At 38.1% G+C, this 21,092-nt stretch overlaps 2 protein-coding genes across 4 annotated transcripts; both read right to left on the minus strand.

Moving 5' to 3' along the window:
* Positions 1 to 741: 741 nt before the first annotated feature.
* On the minus strand, positions 742 to 12,234 carry mccc1 (methylcrotonyl-CoA carboxylase subunit). 2 transcript variants are annotated; one of them, XM_044198580.1, is made up of 19 exons: positions 11,927 to 12,234; positions 11,255 to 11,298; positions 10,338 to 10,477; positions 10,003 to 10,098; positions 9,675 to 9,796; positions 9,263 to 9,410; positions 9,014 to 9,135; positions 8,799 to 8,910; positions 7,932 to 8,013; positions 7,705 to 7,832; positions 7,352 to 7,535; positions 6,798 to 6,907; positions 6,406 to 6,622; positions 6,221 to 6,307; positions 5,546 to 5,595; positions 4,892 to 5,029; positions 3,952 to 4,059; positions 2,358 to 2,429; positions 742 to 2,238 (listed from the first exon to the last, which is right to left on the minus strand). In XM_044198580.1, the coding sequence occupies exons 1-19, from the start codon at positions 11,980 to 11,982 to the stop codon at positions 2,107 to 2,109; spliced, it is 2,148 nt and encodes a 715-aa protein (XP_044054515.1). In that variant the 5' UTR covers positions 11,983 to 12,234; the 3' UTR covers positions 742 to 2,106. The 2 variants fall into 2 exon arrangements, with proteins under 2 accessions (XP_044054515.1, XP_044054516.1); XM_044198581.1 differs by having other exon boundaries at positions 2,353 to 2,429.
* A 144-nt stretch (positions 12,235 to 12,378) lies between these two features.
* On the minus strand, positions 12,379 to 19,753 carry LOC122878040 (lysosome-associated membrane glycoprotein 3). Of its 2 annotated transcripts, none has more exons than XM_044200356.1 (7): positions 19,603 to 19,753; positions 17,532 to 17,648; positions 16,485 to 16,567; positions 15,930 to 16,055; positions 14,477 to 14,549; positions 14,179 to 14,349; positions 12,379 to 13,218 (listed from the first exon to the last, which is right to left on the minus strand). In XM_044200356.1, the coding sequence occupies exons 1-7, from the start codon at positions 19,661 to 19,663 to the stop codon at positions 13,079 to 13,081; spliced, it is 771 nt and encodes a 256-aa protein (XP_044056291.1). In that variant the 5' UTR covers positions 19,664 to 19,753; the 3' UTR covers positions 12,379 to 13,078. The 2 variants fall into 2 exon arrangements, with proteins under 2 accessions (XP_044056291.1, XP_044056292.1); XM_044200357.1 differs by having other exon boundaries at positions 15,930 to 16,052; positions 19,603 to 19,751.
* Positions 19,754 to 21,092: the final 1,339 nt, after the last annotated feature.

Here is a 21,092-nt window from a genome sequence, read left to right on the forward strand (position 1 = left end):
CAATTAATGCAACAAACTCAGATTCACTCTTACGTAACTGATCTGAAGAGAGCTGTTCAACTACATAGTGAAAAGTTTACACGTTGACTCACAAGATGGCTGGTTTTCTTTTTTGACAAGCGAAACAAAGGGGAGATTTGTGTTTTCAAACAGCATTTTTACAAGAGAAAAGACTTCAGGAATGAAGACTAACTGGTTGTTTTGGCAAATGTACGTCTGCTTAACCACCCCACTTCTGTTAAAAAGTACCGGCTTCCCAGAGCTTAGGAAGATATTATTGACCTGCTGAGCTGTGGAGGTTGTCTAGATCTTCAGTTAACGCACACTGCATCACTTAGTAATAGTTTTGTCTATTTCACCGCCAGCAGTGATTCTGCACTGCCACACAGCTGTTTCCAGCCATTCTGATTGATTGGACCTCATCCAAGTCTGTACACATCCACACAGACCTTTTTGTCTGTGTGGGTGTGTACAGACTGTGTTTTTTAATTTATTAATTAATTTTAAAGTGTTACACTAAGCAACCCACCTTCAAACACTTGCGAGTACATCAAGTATGACATGGGGCCATAAATCGTAGAAAAGGTTTCTATCGTATTCATCTGGACACCGTTTTCAGAATCAAGACGTTTCGGCTCCCATCCGGAAGTTATTCTCAATTGTGAAAAATGGTCTGAGTTCTCAGACTGAAACCTTTTCTACGATGGAACATTCCTGGACGAATGAGGGACTACACCGTCATACTTTAGAAATATTTTTATTACAGTATCTCACCAGTCCAATATCATTTTTCAAAAATCATCTGTCATACATCTACAAAATTAACACAAGTGTTTGTCAGTTTTAGTCTACAAAGGCCTCATAACACACCAGTTAGTCAGAAGAGAGTGATCAGCAGAATCAGGTCAAGTTCACATGACATATGCGAGGTAAAATCATTTGGACTGATGACGGATTTACACAGAAACAAACCATCTGTCTGTTTAAAGCCCTCTGTGACCGACATTTCATCTTTTAAGGGTTATCAAATCAGAGCCAAAGCTGGTCGCAAAAGTTGGGAATCATTTGATAATTCTCAAGTGTTTTTCTGCCTCCCAATTTTGAAGGCCTTTCTCCTCAGTGCCATGTTACAATATCTGCTCACAGCAGACCTCTGCAAACACACTTCAGGGGTAAATGATGACAAACAACAACAAACCCCAATACAAAATATTTTTGACACCAAAAGAAAGTTTACAGCTCTTAAAATCACTGTCCAGTAAAAGCCATGTAGCTTCAATGTGTCAATTCTTAATGACTATGAAAAACTGTTGAGTTGCTTTAAGCTTGGTATTCACTCAGTATATATTTTAAGGTCATGTAAATGTGAAGTCCCCATCAGTAACTATTCCTATAGCCCAATGGCATAATTCTGCAAGTATTTTGTCTGATTTCTCACTTGCCATTCCACCTACTTATTATCTTCTGCCTCAGATATGCTTACAAACAACTATTTAGTTGAAGAAGTAGAAGAAATAGACAGTGTGTGCATGGAGAGGACACTCAACTGTCAACCTCATCCGTACGTAAGTGCATTAAACTGTACTGAACAAGAGAATACCCAAATCTTTAACGAACACCACACCGCTGACAGAAACCAACCCAGAAAAAAAAAAAATTGCAAACACAGAAGTTGTCAGAGATTCACTGATTACTGCAAACATATAAACACACAACAAGAAAAGCAGAAACACACAAAAGTCAACATAAAGGTAATATCCTGATGTGTAAAAGGCAACTGTACATTAGTGATTTTTGTGGTGTTTACCCACAGTATGAGCCTTTTCACTGCTGTCACACAAGTCAAACTCAGGAACATTTCAGGTCACTGTAACTGTTTTTGACCTTCCTAAATGCATGTTGGGTTTTTGTCATCCATTCCAGACTGAACCAAAATCAGCCCAACTGATGATTCAGGCCCTGACTTTAAGAAATATTAATCAAGTGCTGGACACCAACCCCATTCAGATTGACTCACTTTCCCTCCAGTTGTCACAGTAACTAGTTCCGGCTCTCTCCTACCTGTCAAGTGTGTATTTGTGGGTGTGGTTGTGTGTGTGAGTTTGTTTACTGGCTGCTCCCCTCCCCATCCTCCGCCTCCTCTTCCAGTTCAACCAGAGGAGCGTGGCGATTGGCCTGAGAGCCCTCGCTGAAGAAAACCTTCTTGATCACACCTGACTTGGGCGCCCGAATCGTATGCTGCAGAGACAAAAACAAACAACTTTACCTTCCAAGCGCAGCAGAGAGTGTGTGTACCTGTGATAGACCAAGAAAAAGGTGAGAATGTGTGTGAGGCAGAGCCAGCAGGAGTACCTCACCTCCATCTTCATTGCAATCATGACCATCAGCGGGTCTCCTACAGCCACTTTGTCTCCAGCCTTCACTAGCACCTGAACACAATACAACAGATTGTTTATTTGTATTTGTTTGGACATTGAGTCTTTGTTCATCTCAACAATAAAGATCCATAATGTCACTCAAGGATAATGAGGAAGTAATTTCGTGCTTAGATTGCTGTAATTGTCTTTTTAAATTTGTGGCTCGATTATCTTTAAATTCTTTTCAGTTGTTCAATATATGGCAGTCAGTCTGCTCTTATCACTTGTGGCAGCCAGTGTAATGAGGCTGAAGCACATTTCAGGTAAACAATAATACACTCAGAGGTGTCCCCATAAATAAAAGTAATAGACAAGGTGGAGGCATAGAATCGCATTTCTTTCACAGAGTCAATTAATTTCTATATCAGCATGAGTGTATTACAGTGCTTATACTACTGCCTCTTACCACAAGAAAACGATGTGTTAAAATCATCATTCATCAAGTTTGTAATGGTTAAGGTTAGTTTCACCAGTGAGTTAAGTGAAGGCATAGTATGAAGTAAAAGTATTGTTGCAATGGTTACCAGCAGTTTTAATATGCCATATGACAACACTGAGCATCAAAGCTAATTCTTGACCTTGGAAACAAAACGGCCAAATATGAAGCTGAAGTCAGGAGGTGGTTAGCTTAGCATAGCATAAAGACTGGACGCAGGGGGAAACAGCTAGCCTAGCTCTGTCCAAAGTACCTCTAAAGCTCACTAACCAACATAGTGTATCTTGCTGTCTAAAAGCTAACTAATTAACATGTTGTTAATTAAAGTGCTGCTACAGTAGGTGTACTTATGCTATGCTAAGCTAACCGCCTGCTGGCTATAGTTTCATATTTAGGGCACAAGCACAAGAGTGGTATCAATCTTCTCCTCTAACTCTTGGCAAGAAAGTGAATAAGCGTATTCCCAAAATGTTGAACTTTTTTTTTTTAAAGTCTACTCATAATTGTTGCAATTTAACTGTCCCTGTCAAAAAAACTGCAGATTTGCTTTGGTAAGTGACAATAACATAAGTCTCATAATGCATTTTGAGGTGTCCTGATATAGTATATAGTAGACTTGATGAATAAAACAATAGTTGTGCTTCGTGTTACAGTGTTTTTTCCTGCAACCCGTCCATTCTTTTCATATATTAGGACATCTCGTGTAATATTGGCTTCACATCAGGACACCTTGGAGAGTATTATCCCTTACTATGCAACTATCTGTCCAACATCCTTTAGTTGAACCACCGGCTAAATCCAGAATTGACCAAGACTTCATTTTAAGCTGTCCCCAAACTGTGGAATAAATTACCTCACTTTTATAAATTGATTGTGATCTGTTTCTGATGTAATAATGTATTTCTTTCAAGAAATGTTAATTTGTGAATAGCTCTTCACTGTTGTATCTTCAAATAGAGTGATGTGAAAGGCTTCCACATTTTTTTTAATTTACAATTCATTATGTAATATGATGACTTTAGTCCTCCAAACTTCTAGAAAGACAGAAACTAAATTCACTGCCAATTATTATCCATATGCTAATACAGCCAAACTCACCTTCTCTATGGTTCCAGTCATGGGGGCCACAGCTCCACCCTGAGCCCCAGAGCTGCTCACACCAGCCAGATACTTGGGCACTGGAACAGACACTTCACAGCTTCCCTCCTGCAGAAAAGATGTAAAGATGTCAGAAACAGAAGTGGCAGTTAACTGGCAGCTGAGATGAGAGGATTTGAACAGTATTTAATTTCCCCTGATGTCAGACGTTGAGCGTTTGTCCCCAGCCACCGGTCTTGAAAGATGACAGATGCTAAACACAGGAAATTTGAGGAATGGAACTTTTTATTTGAGTTTAGGACAACACGTTTTCATGCTTGCAAAGCCCACCCAGTTAAAACGTACGTACTGAAATGTTTAGGTTTAAGAAACGTTTTTCAAGCACAAGTGGCAAATATTCTCTGGTTCCAGTTTTTCAAATGTGTGCATTTGCTGTTTTGTTTTGTTTTGTCTTATGTAATATTAAATCCAATCTTTGGGTTATGGACTGTTTGTCAGACAAAAGCTATTTGATGATGGTTTCCAAGATATTGCGTGATTTTTCACAATTTTCTGCATTTTATGGACCAAACAATGACTCGATTAACAAACAAAATAATCAACATCAAAATAATCATTAGTTGCAGCCCTAAAAGAAATACTGCTTCATTATTTAACTTATACAATAATTTGAATTTACATAATTTGCATTTAAAAAAAGGTACCAAATTTATACCATTAACAATTCATAAATGTCTTTTTCGTGTTACTTTAAATAAACATAAATCCCAGTGCAACTAAGATGACAGATGATGACTTCTGCTTCGCTGACTTAGGGAATATGTAAAATGCAAATCTGTCCACACACCACAAATAGAAAAATAATGCATGTAAATTTAAATGTAAATTATTTTTCACTCAGCTTGTGTTTCTATTGTCAACAGTAGTGGCAGGAACATACCGTGGAGAACAGGTGCACTGTGTTGTCCAGGATCACCAGTTTGGGACGAGACTTCACGCCATTGACAGAACAGTGCAGGAATGACGCTCCACCTTCCATCTCCACCTCCCCAGTCACATGGTACACCTCCTCACCAATCTGAAAGAAGAAATACATTTATGATAAATGTGAAGGTGGCAGATCTACTACTACGGATTCACCTACATCTTCACCTAATACTCATACAAATAGTGTTACTTTTCAAAAATAATCACTTTTTAATTTTTGACCTTAGGAACAGTAGTTTGATAAACTAATCTTAACTCAAAAGGTCCACTTGCTAGCTTTTTTGGGATTTTGCAAGCACATCTCACAGCCTTCATCTGTGAATGGAGTTTGATCAGTATTCAAGTCGCTGATAAAGGCAGTGAGATGTGTAAAGCTAGTAAGTGGACCTTGAGTTAAGATTATTTTGTCAAACTATTTACATTACACATGGGTGAAAATTCGATTATAGAAAATAAAACACTCATACAATAATGTGGTCTACAATCAGTATTTAAAAATAAAAACTAATCTGCTCCTTTTTTTAAATCTGGGTACTTTTCTGTGAAAAACAACAAAACATGAAAACAGTGATTAATGATGTAGGATACAGGACCTATTCCAGCTCACCTGCATTGTGTAGCTTCCGTCTTTGTTGTACACGACGACCACATCAACTTCTAAAGACGCAAACACAGAAGATGAAATGTTTTGTAATTCTAAAAGGCCAAACAGGTTTGAGAGGAGCACAGAAGCAAACAAGAGGAGACAATGAAGTAACTTTATGCAGAGGCTTTAGTTGACCATCATCATCACATCACAATGAAGCAGCCGCAGGATTTATTTTTGGCCTTGCAGTGATATTTATAATAGAAACTTTGAATAATGAATATTCATTAACAAACTGTCACAGACAAGACCAGCTTTAAACTTAATTATTCAAACACTCATTAAATAAATCAGCTCCACAGTCATGAGTCGACCCTAACTGTACTGATCTGCTTATTAAAACTAACACAATATACCATAATTTCAAATAATTTAACACACGATTTAACCATCATTATATACCTCTAAAGCATCCAAAACATTAAATGAATGCATCAGGTCTTTGATTGACAGGCCTAATGATCCTGACAAAATATTATATATATTATATATAATCCATTCTTATATTATTATATAATAAAAATATCCAAAATATTTGTCTATTTGTCTTTTCTTCCTCCTCTACCTATCCTCCACCTTCCCTCCCTTCTTATACACTAGGGTGCAGTAAAAGCTCACCATAATTCTGTTACTTACTTTTGTCTCCCAGCTGTAGTGTCATGTTTCTGTTGAACTGAATGTTGCTTCTCCAGCCGCTGCTGGAGCCAAATGGGGAGAAGGGGTCTGAAAATCACACCATGAACACTTAGTATACAATTACTTTTTCAAGTCAAATGTGCTATAAATCCTTTGTCCTGACAAGGAAAATGTTATCCCCTCACCAGTGGAGGTCTGTGTGAACTCCTGTGTGCGTCTCCTCTCCTGCAGCACCAGGCCCAGGGCCGCCTGGCAGATCATTTCCCCAGAAGGAGTTCTCGGAGTGGGGAAGAGGTCAGCGTAGTGCTGAGGGATGAAGCTGGTGGTCACATTTCCAGCCTCAAACTCCGGGTGGCCCGAAAGACTCAGCAAAAAGTCAATGTTAGTGTTCAGTCCCACAATCTGAGGACAGGGACAGGTGAGAGGACAGATGCTATTATAGGCATTTTGCATGTATATGTTGTATAATTGAACACAAATGCTAAACATAGGGGCTTTGGGTTTAGTAAATACTGTATTTATCATACAAGTTCAGTTTCATGATATGCAACGCATCATTTGACTGTATGTGTCTTACATTGTACTGCCGTAAGCAGTACCGCAGCTTCTTTAAAGCAGCAGATCGGTCTTCTCCCCACACCACAAGCTTGGCGATCATTGGGTCATAATGTGCCGACACCTCGTCCCCTGAAAACAAACACACACAGAATAAGACACAGACACAGTTGTAAAGCTCCAAATATTTTTACATTATGGTAATTAGCTTTATTTATCCCTTGCTCATCCCATTATCTACACAGACCGAAGCAGTCGCATAGGTTCTTCTTTCTACTGGTGTTGTCACGTGTGATTGGATAATCACTGATCAAACATTTCTCAAAAAGCACAGAGAGAGATTAACAAATGGATGGAGACCAGTCAGTACTGTACAAGAGATCTCTTTTTGTTTGGTCTTCTTACTTGATCTTTGTTTTGTGTGTAATGAGCCAGTACAGCTATTGTGATATATCAAGCAATGACAGAAGTTTGCAACTTGGACACTTAATACTGTAAAGAACAGTGAGTGTTGTTACATAAAGAATGGAAAACTATCCATGCAAACACAACCAGAGTTAGATCTAGACTCCCTACCATCCCTGACTCCAGTCTCTATGCGTGTGTGTTGGTCTGGTGGAGGGGTGGAGAGATGCAGCAGAGGCCCCGCCCCTGGAAGGAAGTCGTTGTTTGGGTCCTCGGCGTAGATACGAGCCTCAAAAGAGTGTCCCCTTAAAATGATGTCATCCTGGAGAAGAGGCAGGCGCTCCCCTGCTGCCACCTGGAGGAGATTTACATCAAGAGTAATCAGTGTGACAAATCAAAACTTTGCTGACAAAAGGTTATTTCTGTTGATTTAAAAACTCAGCTCAGAACATATTTTTTTCAACAGGCTGTCTGCATTCCCTCCCTCTTTTTACTTTTTCCTCCCTCCCTCCCTCCTCTCTCACCCTGAGCTGCCACTCCACCAGGTCAGTCCCAGTGATCATCTCAGAGACAGGATGTTCCACCTGCAGCCTGGTGTTCATCTCCATGAAGTAAAAGTTATGCTGGGCGTCCATTATAAACTCCACCGTACCTACACATGAAGACAAACAACATGATGTCAATATCCTGTGTGTTCTGGGTCTGAGGCACTGTGGTGTGGTGTGTGTAGGTTAGTGTTTGTGTGTCTCACCTGCCCCTACATAGTTGACAGCCTTGGCTGCTTTAACTGCTGCCTCTCCAAGTTTCCTCCGAACCTCTGGACTAATACCAGGCTGGAAAAATACATATAGAAACAGAGTGAAAGTACAGTAAAACAGTCAGTTGACACAAACAAATTTAAGTGATCATAGCCCTGATATCCTGTTCACATCATTGATCCACGTATGTCCGTACGTCCTTTCTTTGAATGAGACGTTCACACGGTAGGGGAAATTGGTAGCTGGAGAAGGAGAGTGTCCTCATTTAAGACAAAACTCTACCAACACAGGTGGACTGCACTTTGTGTGGAAAGTTTATTCAGCTTTTGTCACCATAGTAGTGAAGGAAAGACTCTAAAATGTCTCCTCTTCCAAGAAAAAGAGCGTAGTAGTGGTAACTTAAAGCTAAACTAAGAGCTTTTATTGACTGTACATTTATGGGTTTGGGAGAAACAGATTTCCACTTGCTTGTTTGACCACATTCATAATGGGAATAGTTTGATAACCAGAGTTGCAAATGATTTATACAAGTCACTTTACAAGAAATTTTGAATTACATACAAGCTAATTGGAAATAAGAGAATCAGTTTCTCTATGCCAACAATAAGATCGGTGGATTATTCCAGAAAAAAGTGGCTCAACATATCCTGTACAAAAAAACTTAAGTAAGGCTCCCATTAGCTGGATGTGGCAAATCCAAATTTATCTTTCAAGAGAAACTGATTTAAATGTATGCAAATGTTAAACTTAGATACTGTAGGTTTTGTCTGATTTGTGAACATTCACAGCAACGTTTACATTTCCTTATCAGTCAGCATTAATTCAACAATACATCTATGTGACCACCATTGCTCACTCACCCCTGGTGCTTCCTCTATGATCTTCTGATGTCTCCTCTGGACGCTGCAGTCTCTCTCAAACAGATAGACAGCGTTACCGTGCATGTCCCCGAACACCTGAACCTCCACATGTCTACAGGAGACACACAGACAGAGGAAAAACAGGACAAATTAATATTTTTATGTGAATATAAATTGGCTGGTCAGCAGTATCTGACAGAGTGAATGAATATTACCTGGGATCCTCTACAAACTTCTCAACCAGCATGACATCATCGTTAAAGGATTTTCTGGCTTCTCGTCTCGCCGACTCCAACTGCTCCAAGAAGTCTGAGTCTGACCGTGCAATACGCATCCCCTAAACACACACACACAAACATATACACCACACACACACACACACACACACACACACACACAAGGTTATTTCATGTTTCCTGAAGTAACTCTGTCAAAGTTATTTGGGCTTTTTCACGTCGTCTCACCTTCCCTCCTCCTCCACGGACTGCCTTAATCATCACAGGGTATCCTATCTGGGTGGCCTCTGCTTGCAGCCTCTCATTTGATTGGTCCTCTCCATGGTAACCACCAATGATTGGCACCCCAGCAGCTGACATGATGTGTTTGGATGTGCTGAAAAAGGAGACAAATCACTAAAAGTCAATTGGCTCATATTGCTATTATTGCTTTTTGTCCTAATGTATATGTTTCTATGTTGCTGTATCCCATAAACGTTTGCTCCTACAATGACACCAATTCCTCCACAGGGATCAATAAAGTTAGTCTTTTTATGTACCAAAAAACATAAATCAGTTATTTCATTAAATGTTAATTAGAGACAACTGGACAGATAATATAAAATGTATACTGTTCTATATACACACACACGTGTGTTACCTTTTAATGCCCATGTCTCGGATGGCAGAGGAAGGTGGCCCAATGAAGATGATCCCTTCCTGTTTACACGCCTCCGCAAACTCTGTGTTTTCTGACAGAAAGCCATAACCAGGGTGGACCGCCTACACACACAAGCACATTTTCCAAAACATCACATTTAACAATGTCAAAGCTCCTTGTTGACTCCCTGTTAAAGAAGAATAGTTAAAGGGAATAAAAAGACCTGAACATCTTAATCTACACTTTCTTTGGAAGTAGCTCCTTTAAGCAGGACTAAAGGAAAATCACAGCATCACTTCTAAACATTATCAAGTAGAGGATTACTCACATGTGATCCAGACTTCTTGGCCACTTCCAAAACTTTCTCCATAGAGAGGTAACTCTGCTGGGAGGGTGGGGGGCCGATGTGGTAGGCTTCATCTGCCTACAAAAAACAACAACAACAACAACAACAAAAAAAAAAAAACAGACCGTTTCCAACTGAACATAGCTAAGTTTAAAAACTATTAATGGGCAGTGTGAGAAAACACCAATTCAGCAACATGCTGTCTCATTGTATTTGTTAAAGTAGCATAGAAGAACACAGAAAGCAAAGAGAAGAAGATGACTACAAATACTAAAAGGACACAACTCCTTGCAAGACAGAGCTATCCAGCATCTCACCATGGCCACATGCATGGAGTGTCTGTCTGCATCACTGTACACAGCCACAGAGCGGACGCCCATCTTCTTGGCCGTGCGCATCACACGACACGCAATCTCTCCTCGATTGGCAATCAGCACCTTCTCTATTCTTCCCACCCCTAGAGAAGACACAGCAGACGCTTAGGTTTTTTTCCAAAATGACAACAAAACGTTCTTAAACTGAGCTAGTTGTCACCACCTCACTTCAAATGCGCAAAAAGTTTTAAAAGGGATCGCAACCATCGTTCTCCAAGGTCTGTGGTAATAAAGTTGTACTTTTTAAGATGTAACACGACCATACTGATCAAAACAACCACAGCACAGACAATGGTTTGGGATCCACAGTGCGTGTCAGATAATATTTATAGAGTTGAAACAATAAATCAAATAAAAAAAACTAAAACACAAACAACAACAATTTTACCAAACATACCCAACATTATCTGCTTCCAGCATTCCAAAAGTGAGGATGTTGCTTTTCTCTGTTTTATATAATTGAAAAATGAGAATCTTTGGGTTTGGGTCTTCTTCGGGCCAAATAAGCAATATGGATTTGTCATGTTGGGCTCCAGGAAACTTGTGCTGGGCATTTTTCTCTATTTTCTGACATTTTATAGAGTAAATAAATTAATAAATAAATTGATAATTAACTAATAGTTAGTTGCAGCACTAAAGTTTTACTTTGCCCACATCAACATAACACTGGAATGTATATTTTAATGAGCCTGTTAAAGTTAAAGCTGGAATCACAAATAAACATCTCTTGCACTGCAACTGGAACACAAATGTCACCTAACTCACACCTTAAGCAATAAAAGGCAACCCATGTTTTCAATTAGAGTTGCAAATAAAACTATTTCTTCTATAATATTGCAAGGAGCATTTCTTTCACTCACCTCCTGAAACAAGCCTCACGCCTCTTTTGGTCCATGACAATTTTCTGAGGAGAGGAGAGAACAATATCTTCAGTACCATTCATCTTTCTCTTTGGCTGTGAAGGGCAGATCATATGCTAGATGGACGAAATGCTGGTGGCTAATTTATGAAATAGCGATAGTAACTATATAGATATATAGAAATAGTAAATAAAGCAAAGGCTAAAGAGCTGAGCTGAATGTGATACTCGGTGAAGGCTGGTCGCACAGGTATATCCACAACAGTGTGCATCCTGTACCAGCCACATTAGCCATTCTAGCTCACAGTTTGCTACCTTTATTTAACCTTGCTCAGCTCTTATCTGATTCATTAGCTCGCGTAATGAAAAACATTTTATCAACAAGTTAACGCTGAGGGGAGAAATAGCGTGATTTTGGCAAAGTCCGAAATCATGAGAACCAGCAGATAATTTACAATGTGATGTGTGGCAATGATAGCTACACAGGTACTAATTGTTAGGTTAGCTCAGGGGTAAGGCAGCGTTAACATTGGTCGGCTTGCAAACTTGATAGCTGTAATTAACGTTAAAAAGAAGGTTAAAAAAAAAGCTGTTTGGTGGGAGATAACGTTGGAGGTGGCAGCCTGTTGTCAGACAATATCATAGCAGCCATGTAACGTTTTGATGTACTCACTGTGTAAATATCCTCAGACCCTGCAGAGTTGGGAAACTCAGAATAACTGCAGCCATAGCTGCCAGCTCTGCTGAGGATATCTGCTAGCTAGCTAACTGTCTGACCAGCAGAGGAGAAAAAGGCGAAGTGGTAAATACTAAACAGCTCATACACCGTTTGGTTCTATTTTAACTGCAGCAAACAACTCAACTTAATCCGGAGAGAAATACTGGGGGGGCTTAACATGTACACTCGCACTAATAAACACTGCCACACGCTAGTAAATTTCTGCATTATCATTTATAACCTTTCAAAGGACTCGTAGTGCCGACAGCCAATCAGAAAGAGAGATATGGAGGTGGGGAGGAAGCTGCAGTTACCAAAAATCACCAGCAGATGGTAGCGTTTCTCTGTCAAACAGGTGGTGATGGTGGTGAATCATAGTTAATAAAGAAAAATCACACTCACAATGATAAAATAAAACTCATTTTATTTTACAAACGAGAAAAATTGCTTGTAAAGCAATATAGATATTCTGAAACAGAAATATGTTGACAAATTAAGCATTCAACAACTATAATAGCTAAATTATAATATTTTTGAGTTATGTATAACTTTTGCAGTTAAAAACAAAATAGTTCACTATAGCCAACATACTACAGACTGATAAAGGCTGACTAAGCTGCAAAACTTGAACTAATTAACTGTGATGTTCATTCTGCAGTATCCCTGCCATGTAGGTTAAAGAGTTATATTGTGATAAATCACATTATACAATAATTTGGTTCATTTATATTGCTTGTGTAATTAAGGGCTATATATATATATATATATATATATATATATATATATATATATATATATATATATATATATATATATACAACAAACATCAGAAAAGAAAAGTTATCTCTGAAAGCAGAAGGAAAGTGAAATGAAATGCAAGTAGTTCCAAGAGACTGGAAGATAGAAAATAATAATGAAAAAATCAAAGAAAGAATAGTTAAATAAATAAATGTAACAACATTGTTTACATGTATTGTTTAAATATTAGACAGTAGACCTCTTTTGCCAGGAGCACAAAGTTACATTCAGGTTAAGGAGAGAACTTTTTGTAACAGTATGAAATATTCTATAAGATGGGGTAAATCTCCATCCAGTTTCACAACAAGCTCAGATCCTGTCGTATCCTTGTCTGTGGCGGTCTTTGATGAACAGGAAGGTCAGCACAGCAATCAGAATGAGACACACCACCGTGGCCCCGACGATTATGGGAATAACCCGCTTGTTATAGTCGGCCCAACACTCCACCTCTGAAACACAAGACAGGAGGAGAGCAAAATGCAGAAAGAAGAAGGAATTGGAGAATAAGGACCTTGATTTAAGTAGACATATGAGGAAATTCTGTATCATGGCATTCCTTTATATGGAATCTGAAATGCTGTTGTGGCAGTACTTTGATTTTTAATTCTTGTTTATGTGTTTCATTAATCACTTGAACCACTCAGGTATCCTGTTCCAAGAAATAGGTCCACTGCTTTTAGAAGAATTGTCTCCCATCGTTTATGATCGTGCACAGCTTCACCAAACCATTAGCTTTAGTTTCAGTAGATTTACTCTTTCTGAAACAGATTCTCACTGTCCAATGGGACAAATTATCACACCGTCCAAAACCATTTCTGACTTGCAAAAATCTCATCCTCAAAAATGGGATGCTCACAGTATATCCAGACAGACGTAGCTTCTCAATAAAAAAGGGTCACCAACCAGGCTTTCCATCAGATGTTATTTATTTTATCTGGCACAATTTTCTGCTTTTGGCAGCTGTAGATGTTTTTAAAAGTGTTTTAAAGCAAGACCATAACCTGATCCAGCTGTAGAAAACAGGCTGAAAACACACAAAGGTTTATGGATATGAAAATGTATGTGATTTTATGCATGAAAAAACTTGCAAAACTTGCATATTCATTTATTTGTGTTTTTACTTGGTATGAACACCAGAGAGGAAGCACCGACAAGACCATTATGCTTAGCTGAAGGTGTCCAATAAAGAGAATTATAAATCAATCAACTTGTGTGCTATACAAGTGTTGGTTTACTTTTAACCGAGCATTGTGAATTTGGTCCTTGTCTTCACAAAACAATAATATTTATTAGAGTGTTAGCAGCTTATATATATGTATCTAATAGAGAAGGATTAAACCACCTACACTCATTTAAATTTGTGGAGCATTTACCCCTGCATCACTGAACACAAATGACAGCTCAGTCACCTTTTCCATACTGTCCTTTGGGCAGAGTGAAGGCCTGCATCTGCAGAGGAACCAGCTTGATCTGCAGCTCAGACGACATCAGAAGCAGATTCTCAGATTTGCACTTGAAGCTCTGCCCATTGGCTGCTGTGAAGAGCTTGTCATGGGCCACCAAACCCGAGTAAGTCTTATCTGGGAGGAAGAGGATGTAAGACAGGGACAATTACATTCTCAGTGTTTGCAGGTCATTGTTCCAAATCAGAAATACCAGCTGTATGTTATCTGCCTTCTCTCTTTTTCTCTTGCTCTCTGATCTTACTTGCACATCCTTGGCAGACAGGAAGAGGAGACACATGGACAGTCAGCTTGGTAACATAGAAAAGATTCTTTTCCTGGAGGCAAAAATACAGATATTGAAGATGAAATCCCCTGAAATTCTGGAAAAATATACACCTTTTTCCAAGTAAAAGAAAATCATTTCATCATTTGTTGTGAACGTTTTGATCTAATGAACCTGGAAGACTCACGGATGCGCTGTGTGAATGGATTATGTTCCTATGACTACAGTAGTTTGAATGAAATTAACGTGGACACTATATTTCTTGATTTTTTGTTTTCCATAAAGAGCAAAAGACAAAGTGATTTCTTAAAACTTGAAATATCACTGTTTTTCTTGACATAACTGAATTTCCCATCGCGTGTTGATGTGAACAGTTAACAAATGTTTAAATAAAAAAGACAGATGGTTGTTAAACTAGGTAAAAACATGAGCTACTGATTATTTTGCATTACAGGAATATGTGCAGTATGGTGTTAAATGTCTCTGGACACCCTGAACACATAAAGTCAGACCACCATTCAGCGTCACAATGATGCCTACCATGAATTTACAGTTGCCAGTTACCCTAACCTGCATGCAGTGGTGGAAGAAATACTCAGATCCCTTACTAATAGTATTAATAATTGAAGAGTTTCCCCTCGGGGATCAATAAAGTATTTCTGATTTCGGAGTATTCCTGATTCTGAATGCCCCACTGTGAAAATACTTATCTACAATTAAAAGTCCTGCATTTAAAAGCTTACCTTTAAGTAAGTGAAAGTATGTAAGTATTATCAGCAACATTTACTTACTAAATATCAAAAGTAAAAGTACTCATTCTGCAGTAAAATGGTCCCTGTCAGAGTTTTACTATCTGATATTTCTGGATTAATATTACTGCTGCATTAATGTGTGTGTTGCATTTTACTATAGTAGTTTAAGCTTGAACTAATTTGAACAACTTCATATACTGTTAGTTTAATCTGCAGCAATGCATCATATTCTATAGGATCATCATATGTTTGTTGCATTGACATATCATTTTCCAGCTAATCCAAGGGGGGTTTAAAATAGTTTATTTAACATAAGAAGTAGAAGAATCTTCTCATCCCACCAATAAATACTTTGATTTATCAGAAAAATCTAATTCAAAATCACCTAATTTGGAGATATATGTTTTTTTACTGGACAAGAAGGGTATGAAAAAATTTAATATGAAAAGTAACAAGTAACTAAAGCTGTCAGACAAATGTAGTGGAGTAAAAAGTACAATATTTGCCTCTGAGATGTAATGGAGTAGAAGTAGAAAGGAAATACTCAAGGAAAGTACAAGTACCTCAAATTTGTAGCTACTTAAGTACAGTTCTTGAGTAAAAGTACTTAGTTGCATTCCACAACATGCAAACTTCACACAGAAAGGAATATGTGAGTTTTGTTGTTAAATGTGTTGTACCTTCCTGAAGGTGACCTGCAGACTGGCAGCATTGTCTGGCAGTGTGAGAGAGAGAAGAGCAGTTTCTTTGCCACAGTAACCACTGGTGCTGACCCTGGAGGGGTCCAGGCTGAAATACCAAGTCTTCTGAAAGCACACAGGAGGTAAATACTTTATATCATTAGACAAGTCAGTGTTTCTTCTCTATTTATTTTTTAACTTTTGCCAAACTTTTCACTCTAATAACACTCATCACTTACATTGGAGACATACAGTGTGAGGGTATGCATATATATGTAAATATGTCAATTGAATGCACGTTTTTCATTTATTTTAAAAAAGAGCTGATGGCAGTTTTAGATTTTAACAGTTTGAACAGTGAAACCAACTTGTGACACCTCACAAAGAGACGCTGACACAAACACACACTTTCTGCAAAAAGTGCTGAAATATTAGAAAATTACACAGATACAGCAAACACACAGCACACTATTCATAAATGAACCCTGACAGATGCACACACACACACACACACACACACACACACACAGTGCTGAGCTCGTCACAGCCTCTAACCTTCTTTTCGATGACAATGTACTCTACTCCCATGGTGGCTTTGATGCAGGGTTTCCCAGCAAGGTTTTTCAGCATGTAGGTCCCTGTGCACAAAGCACACACACATACATTAACACACACAGATACACCAGACAAATACCAAATGTAATGTAAGTTTTAAGTTGCACACAATTATTATGTAATATTATCTATAACTTCCAAACATTTTATTTTGTCACTTTCAGTCTTTACCAACTGTCACACTTGAAGTTCTCTATGAGTCATGAGGAAAAGATGTGATTGTGTTGTTGCAGCCAGCGAAGCCACCACATTTTTTTACTTTCCTTTTACACTGTTAATGTTTTACAGTAAAACTGAACTGTGAACCCAGTTATCTTAAAATGCAAGTAAACTAACTGTGGTGCAGATAATTAATGTATTATCTCAAGGGAATGCAATAGTGTTATGTCCTAGTAATGCTGTAAATGTAGGGCTTTACACTGCATGTATCTGATACTGGCATTGTTAGTGTTGTCAAATATGTCAAAATGTAAATAGTTAATGATCAATAGAATTTTTTTTATTTTTTTAGATTGTATCTCACAGTTTTTATGCTAACAAGATGTTTCACATATCAAATTGTGTGTAATTTGTTTTAAACTTTTATTATTGATTAAAGTTAAGTTTAATAAGAAATCCTATAGACAGCTATGTTGTTGAAATATCTCAGCTATCGAGTGGAAATTTACTTCCAGTAACAGCTTTCACAGCCTTTAGGTTACAAAGCACGTTAATGAGTTTTCATGTTCACAGTGCCAACCATCTTCAAAAAGCTACACAAAAATCGAGCCAATCAGCATGATAGCAACGGGTATTTTCTTCAGAAAATGCTTGTATATATTTCAGTTTTGTGTGCTTCATACTGCGTTTATGCTCTTATACTGCAGCTTGTCTTATATCTGTCACTACTCATGCCAATTTATCAACATCTTTGTGATTCTTTCTACAATAGATGGGCTACAGAAACTGGTGCTTTTGTAATAAATCTGGTCTGGCGTTGGTGTGTACCTATTGGAGGAATGGCCTCAGAGGGCTGCAAGACCGGTTGGTAGATCTGAGCCTCAGAGGGCAGCTCAGAGTCAGAGGCAGGCTGGACGGAGCTGCCATTTCTCTGGAGGTGGAGACCTGGTGAAGGAAGAGACATGTCACTCTCAATGTGTGTTTATCACCTGATTTTTTTATTGTTATATACAAAGCTTGCATTTCAAAATAAATAAATTAGTTTGTAGTTTGCAAACTGCTGCATTGCTTTATGGCACAAAATGGGAAGAAGATTAAGTCCAGTGCACACAGCAGACTACACATGCAATTTAGTTAATTGTCCAGAGACCCAGAAACCAGTCAGCACTTCAACATGCTGGAATATATCACATGGCTCCAGGTTTTCTGTGTGTCAATAACTGCATTACAATCTGATTAAACACAATTTGAATGAGGAATATTCACCATTAGAGCAGAATATAAAGTGGATTTTGACGCAGGGCCCATCTAAAAGACAGGGCCACAAGAATAGGTAATAATGCCAGACGAGTCTTAGTATATATTATACCTTAGTGGGGCAAATTCCTATTAAAAAAATTTGAGCTTTAACCCTCATCCTACCGATGGGCAACAGCAGACCCCAGAGGTATACTTTTTGTCATATCCCACAGGTGCTTTATTCTATTATTCCAATTTTTTATGACTTTGTCAATCAAGTTGTTCCTAATGACATCATCTCTTGTTTTCTGTTCCTGTTTGAATTAGTGCTTTTTGAAAATACCAATGTATTTGACCCCAGACAAAAGCACCCAATTCTGCCTATGCAGTTTTAATAGATGGAACTATTTATTGACTTCATGTTTGCCATGGGTTCTAATTTAACACCATCGGGAGGGTAGGGGCACTCTGTCAGTCATTTAGAAGGAGACAGATTATCTCATGTGCTCTGTCGACAATACATATTTTTATAATAAAATGTTTTATGGCTATCAAATTCAATGTTTATGTGTTATACAAGATAAGACTGTAAAATAGTGTGTCATGCATGCGATTGACATGCAATCAGAGCATGATCAGGACATGAGAGGGCCAGAAGGAGGGGTATGCAAGGAGAAGCTCATGTATTTTTTCAGATGAAATTAATTACATAACTAATAATGTTTTGAGTTGCTATGATGGTTGTTTCTTACAGTAGTTTATTCTTGTCGGTAGTCCTTGTATGTTAAATATGTTGGTAGGATGAGGGTTAACAGATTCTTGGAACAGCAAATGTTGCAGAAAGTGTAAAGCCAATGGAAAAATCCCATTTAACATTTTTGTTCTCAGCTTTGTCCACTTTTCAACAAGACACGACTGAAAATACATTTTTGGGATATGTAATTATATAGTAAAAATGAGTCTTGACCTTTGTCTACAGTAATTACACCTAGGTGTCACAATTGCAGTCTTTTAACAATGGCACTTAATTAAAAAAACAGCTTGAAAGCTGAATTGAATTTTTCACATTTTTTGACAAAATTTCCTTATCTTTAACAACCTCCATTTCTAAAATATTTGATGTAGTGTTATCAATGCTGTACTACATGAAATGGCTCTGATCATTGTCATATCACATGTTGATGTCTGTTAAACTACAGACTGAGTAAGATGGAAAATGTGAGACCACTAAAGACCACCAAACCAAAGATGACTGTGTGTGAGAGGAAACCAGAATAGCTTCACAGAACAGACAGCGCTCACATCATACAAGGAAATATCATTCTTTAAAGAGAAGTTAACACAACATTATGAAGTCCACCATTTCATTTCAAACTATCAAAGATAAATGAATAAATAATCATTAGAAATGTCCCAATCACAGATTCACTCCCATCATTATTGACCTTCTTTCATGTGTGCACATAAATACAGAATGGGAGTTCAAAGTGAAAAACTTGGGTGGTAAGGGTGTGGAACCCTTCACTATTCCTCTGTCAAAAGTCTCCCATTAAATACAGAATATTTTGAGTTACAGAGAGAAGACAAAGAACAGTCTGCCGAGAGAGTTTAGAGTCCATTATCTGAGGGCGAAATAAGATTTGAATATTATCAAACTTACCTGGAATAATAGCAGCCAGGAAGAAAAGAGACCACCCAACTGTGTGACCCCTTAGCTTCATAGTTAGTAAAGAAAATAATAGAATAGAGTATAATGCTACAGTCCTAGATGATAAGGGCAGTATGAGTGCTGCAGTTGTGGTTTGACTTGTGAATGTGAAACTGTTGAATACCTTAACACCTAAATAAACCGTGCAGAGGAAGTGAAGTGTCACAGGAGGCGGTGTAGAGGCCGCTGCTTCTCTCAGCATTGAAATGTCACCTCCGATGGTGACTATTGATCCTCTCGGCCTGTGGGAAAAGCTGATGAGTCAAAGACTAGTCTGCACATAACTCTAACTTTACAAAACATACTATAATGATAAAATAAACTCCTAATGAAGTCCCTTACTGTACAGCAACAGTAATCTCAGTCCACATCTTGCTCTTCTAAGGGTCAAGTTAAAAGATGAACGCTAGTAAATGTACATGTTATATTTTTAAATATTATATAAGGTTTTCTTCTAATTAGCAGTCAGCAGATACACAACACAGCAGAGCTAAAAGCTACATGTGTGGTTTCTTTCAGATCAGGGTCAACAGTGTTTTGCTTTGCTTAGAGCACCAGGAGGGGGACATTCAGGACCACCCAGATGGTGTTATTGTATGTATTTTATTTATTATAATCTCACTTGTTGTTGTATGCACTTTAACGTGAAGCACATTGAGTTTACCTGTAACGAAATGTGCTATATACATAAAATTGCCTTGCCTTACTCAACCCATCTAAAATTGAACTTATTTGTTTTTATTTGAATGTTTCTTAGAGTCCTGAAGAGGTGAAATAAGTCAATAATTCAAAAGACAAAAAATCAAAGATTAGAGGAAGGTTTTTAAAAAATAAGAAAGACTTTTTGTTCTAGGAATCAGTTTTTTCGCCTCTCCTCTCCTGCATCTTGTGGCCACTCAGATTTAACTCGACCCCTATGTTGGGAACCACTGGCTTATAGTGTAGATGTGATGCCTAATAGCGCCGTATTTCTTGGTGCATGTGGAACCACAAGAGGGCAGAATTATGCTCTTATAAATCTGCTCTTTTCTAGATTTTTACACAATCACAATTCTTTTTTTCTTTACGGCCTCCAAAATATATGTAAGGACTTACTTTGTATCTATCATTACAGAGCTGTACATGATGGAGCTAAAGTGGTTCCTTAAGTGCAATAGAGCCATGAATCAGCCAGGGACACATGGAAGATTTTAGCATGTTGTCATCAGTTCACAGGTAAGTTGCTGTACTTGGTGAACACAGACAAGGCAAACACAATGTCTGTATGATACATCTATAATATGGAGTGTAACATCTGAGCACATTTCACTGCATTTCACAGAGGAGCAGTGGGGAAATCAGAGTGGTGAAGGCTAAAGGTCGAGAAGGACAAAGTACCAGCTAAAACACACAAAACATACACTGAGCACACACACATACACACACACACACACACACACACA

This window comes from Siniperca chuatsi, linkage group LG6, assembly GCF_020085105.1.
Source record: "Siniperca chuatsi isolate FFG_IHB_CAS linkage group LG6, ASM2008510v1, whole genome shotgun sequence".
In the NCBI taxonomy this organism is placed as follows: domain Eukaryota; kingdom Metazoa; phylum Chordata; class Actinopteri; order Centrarchiformes; family Sinipercidae; genus Siniperca; species Siniperca chuatsi.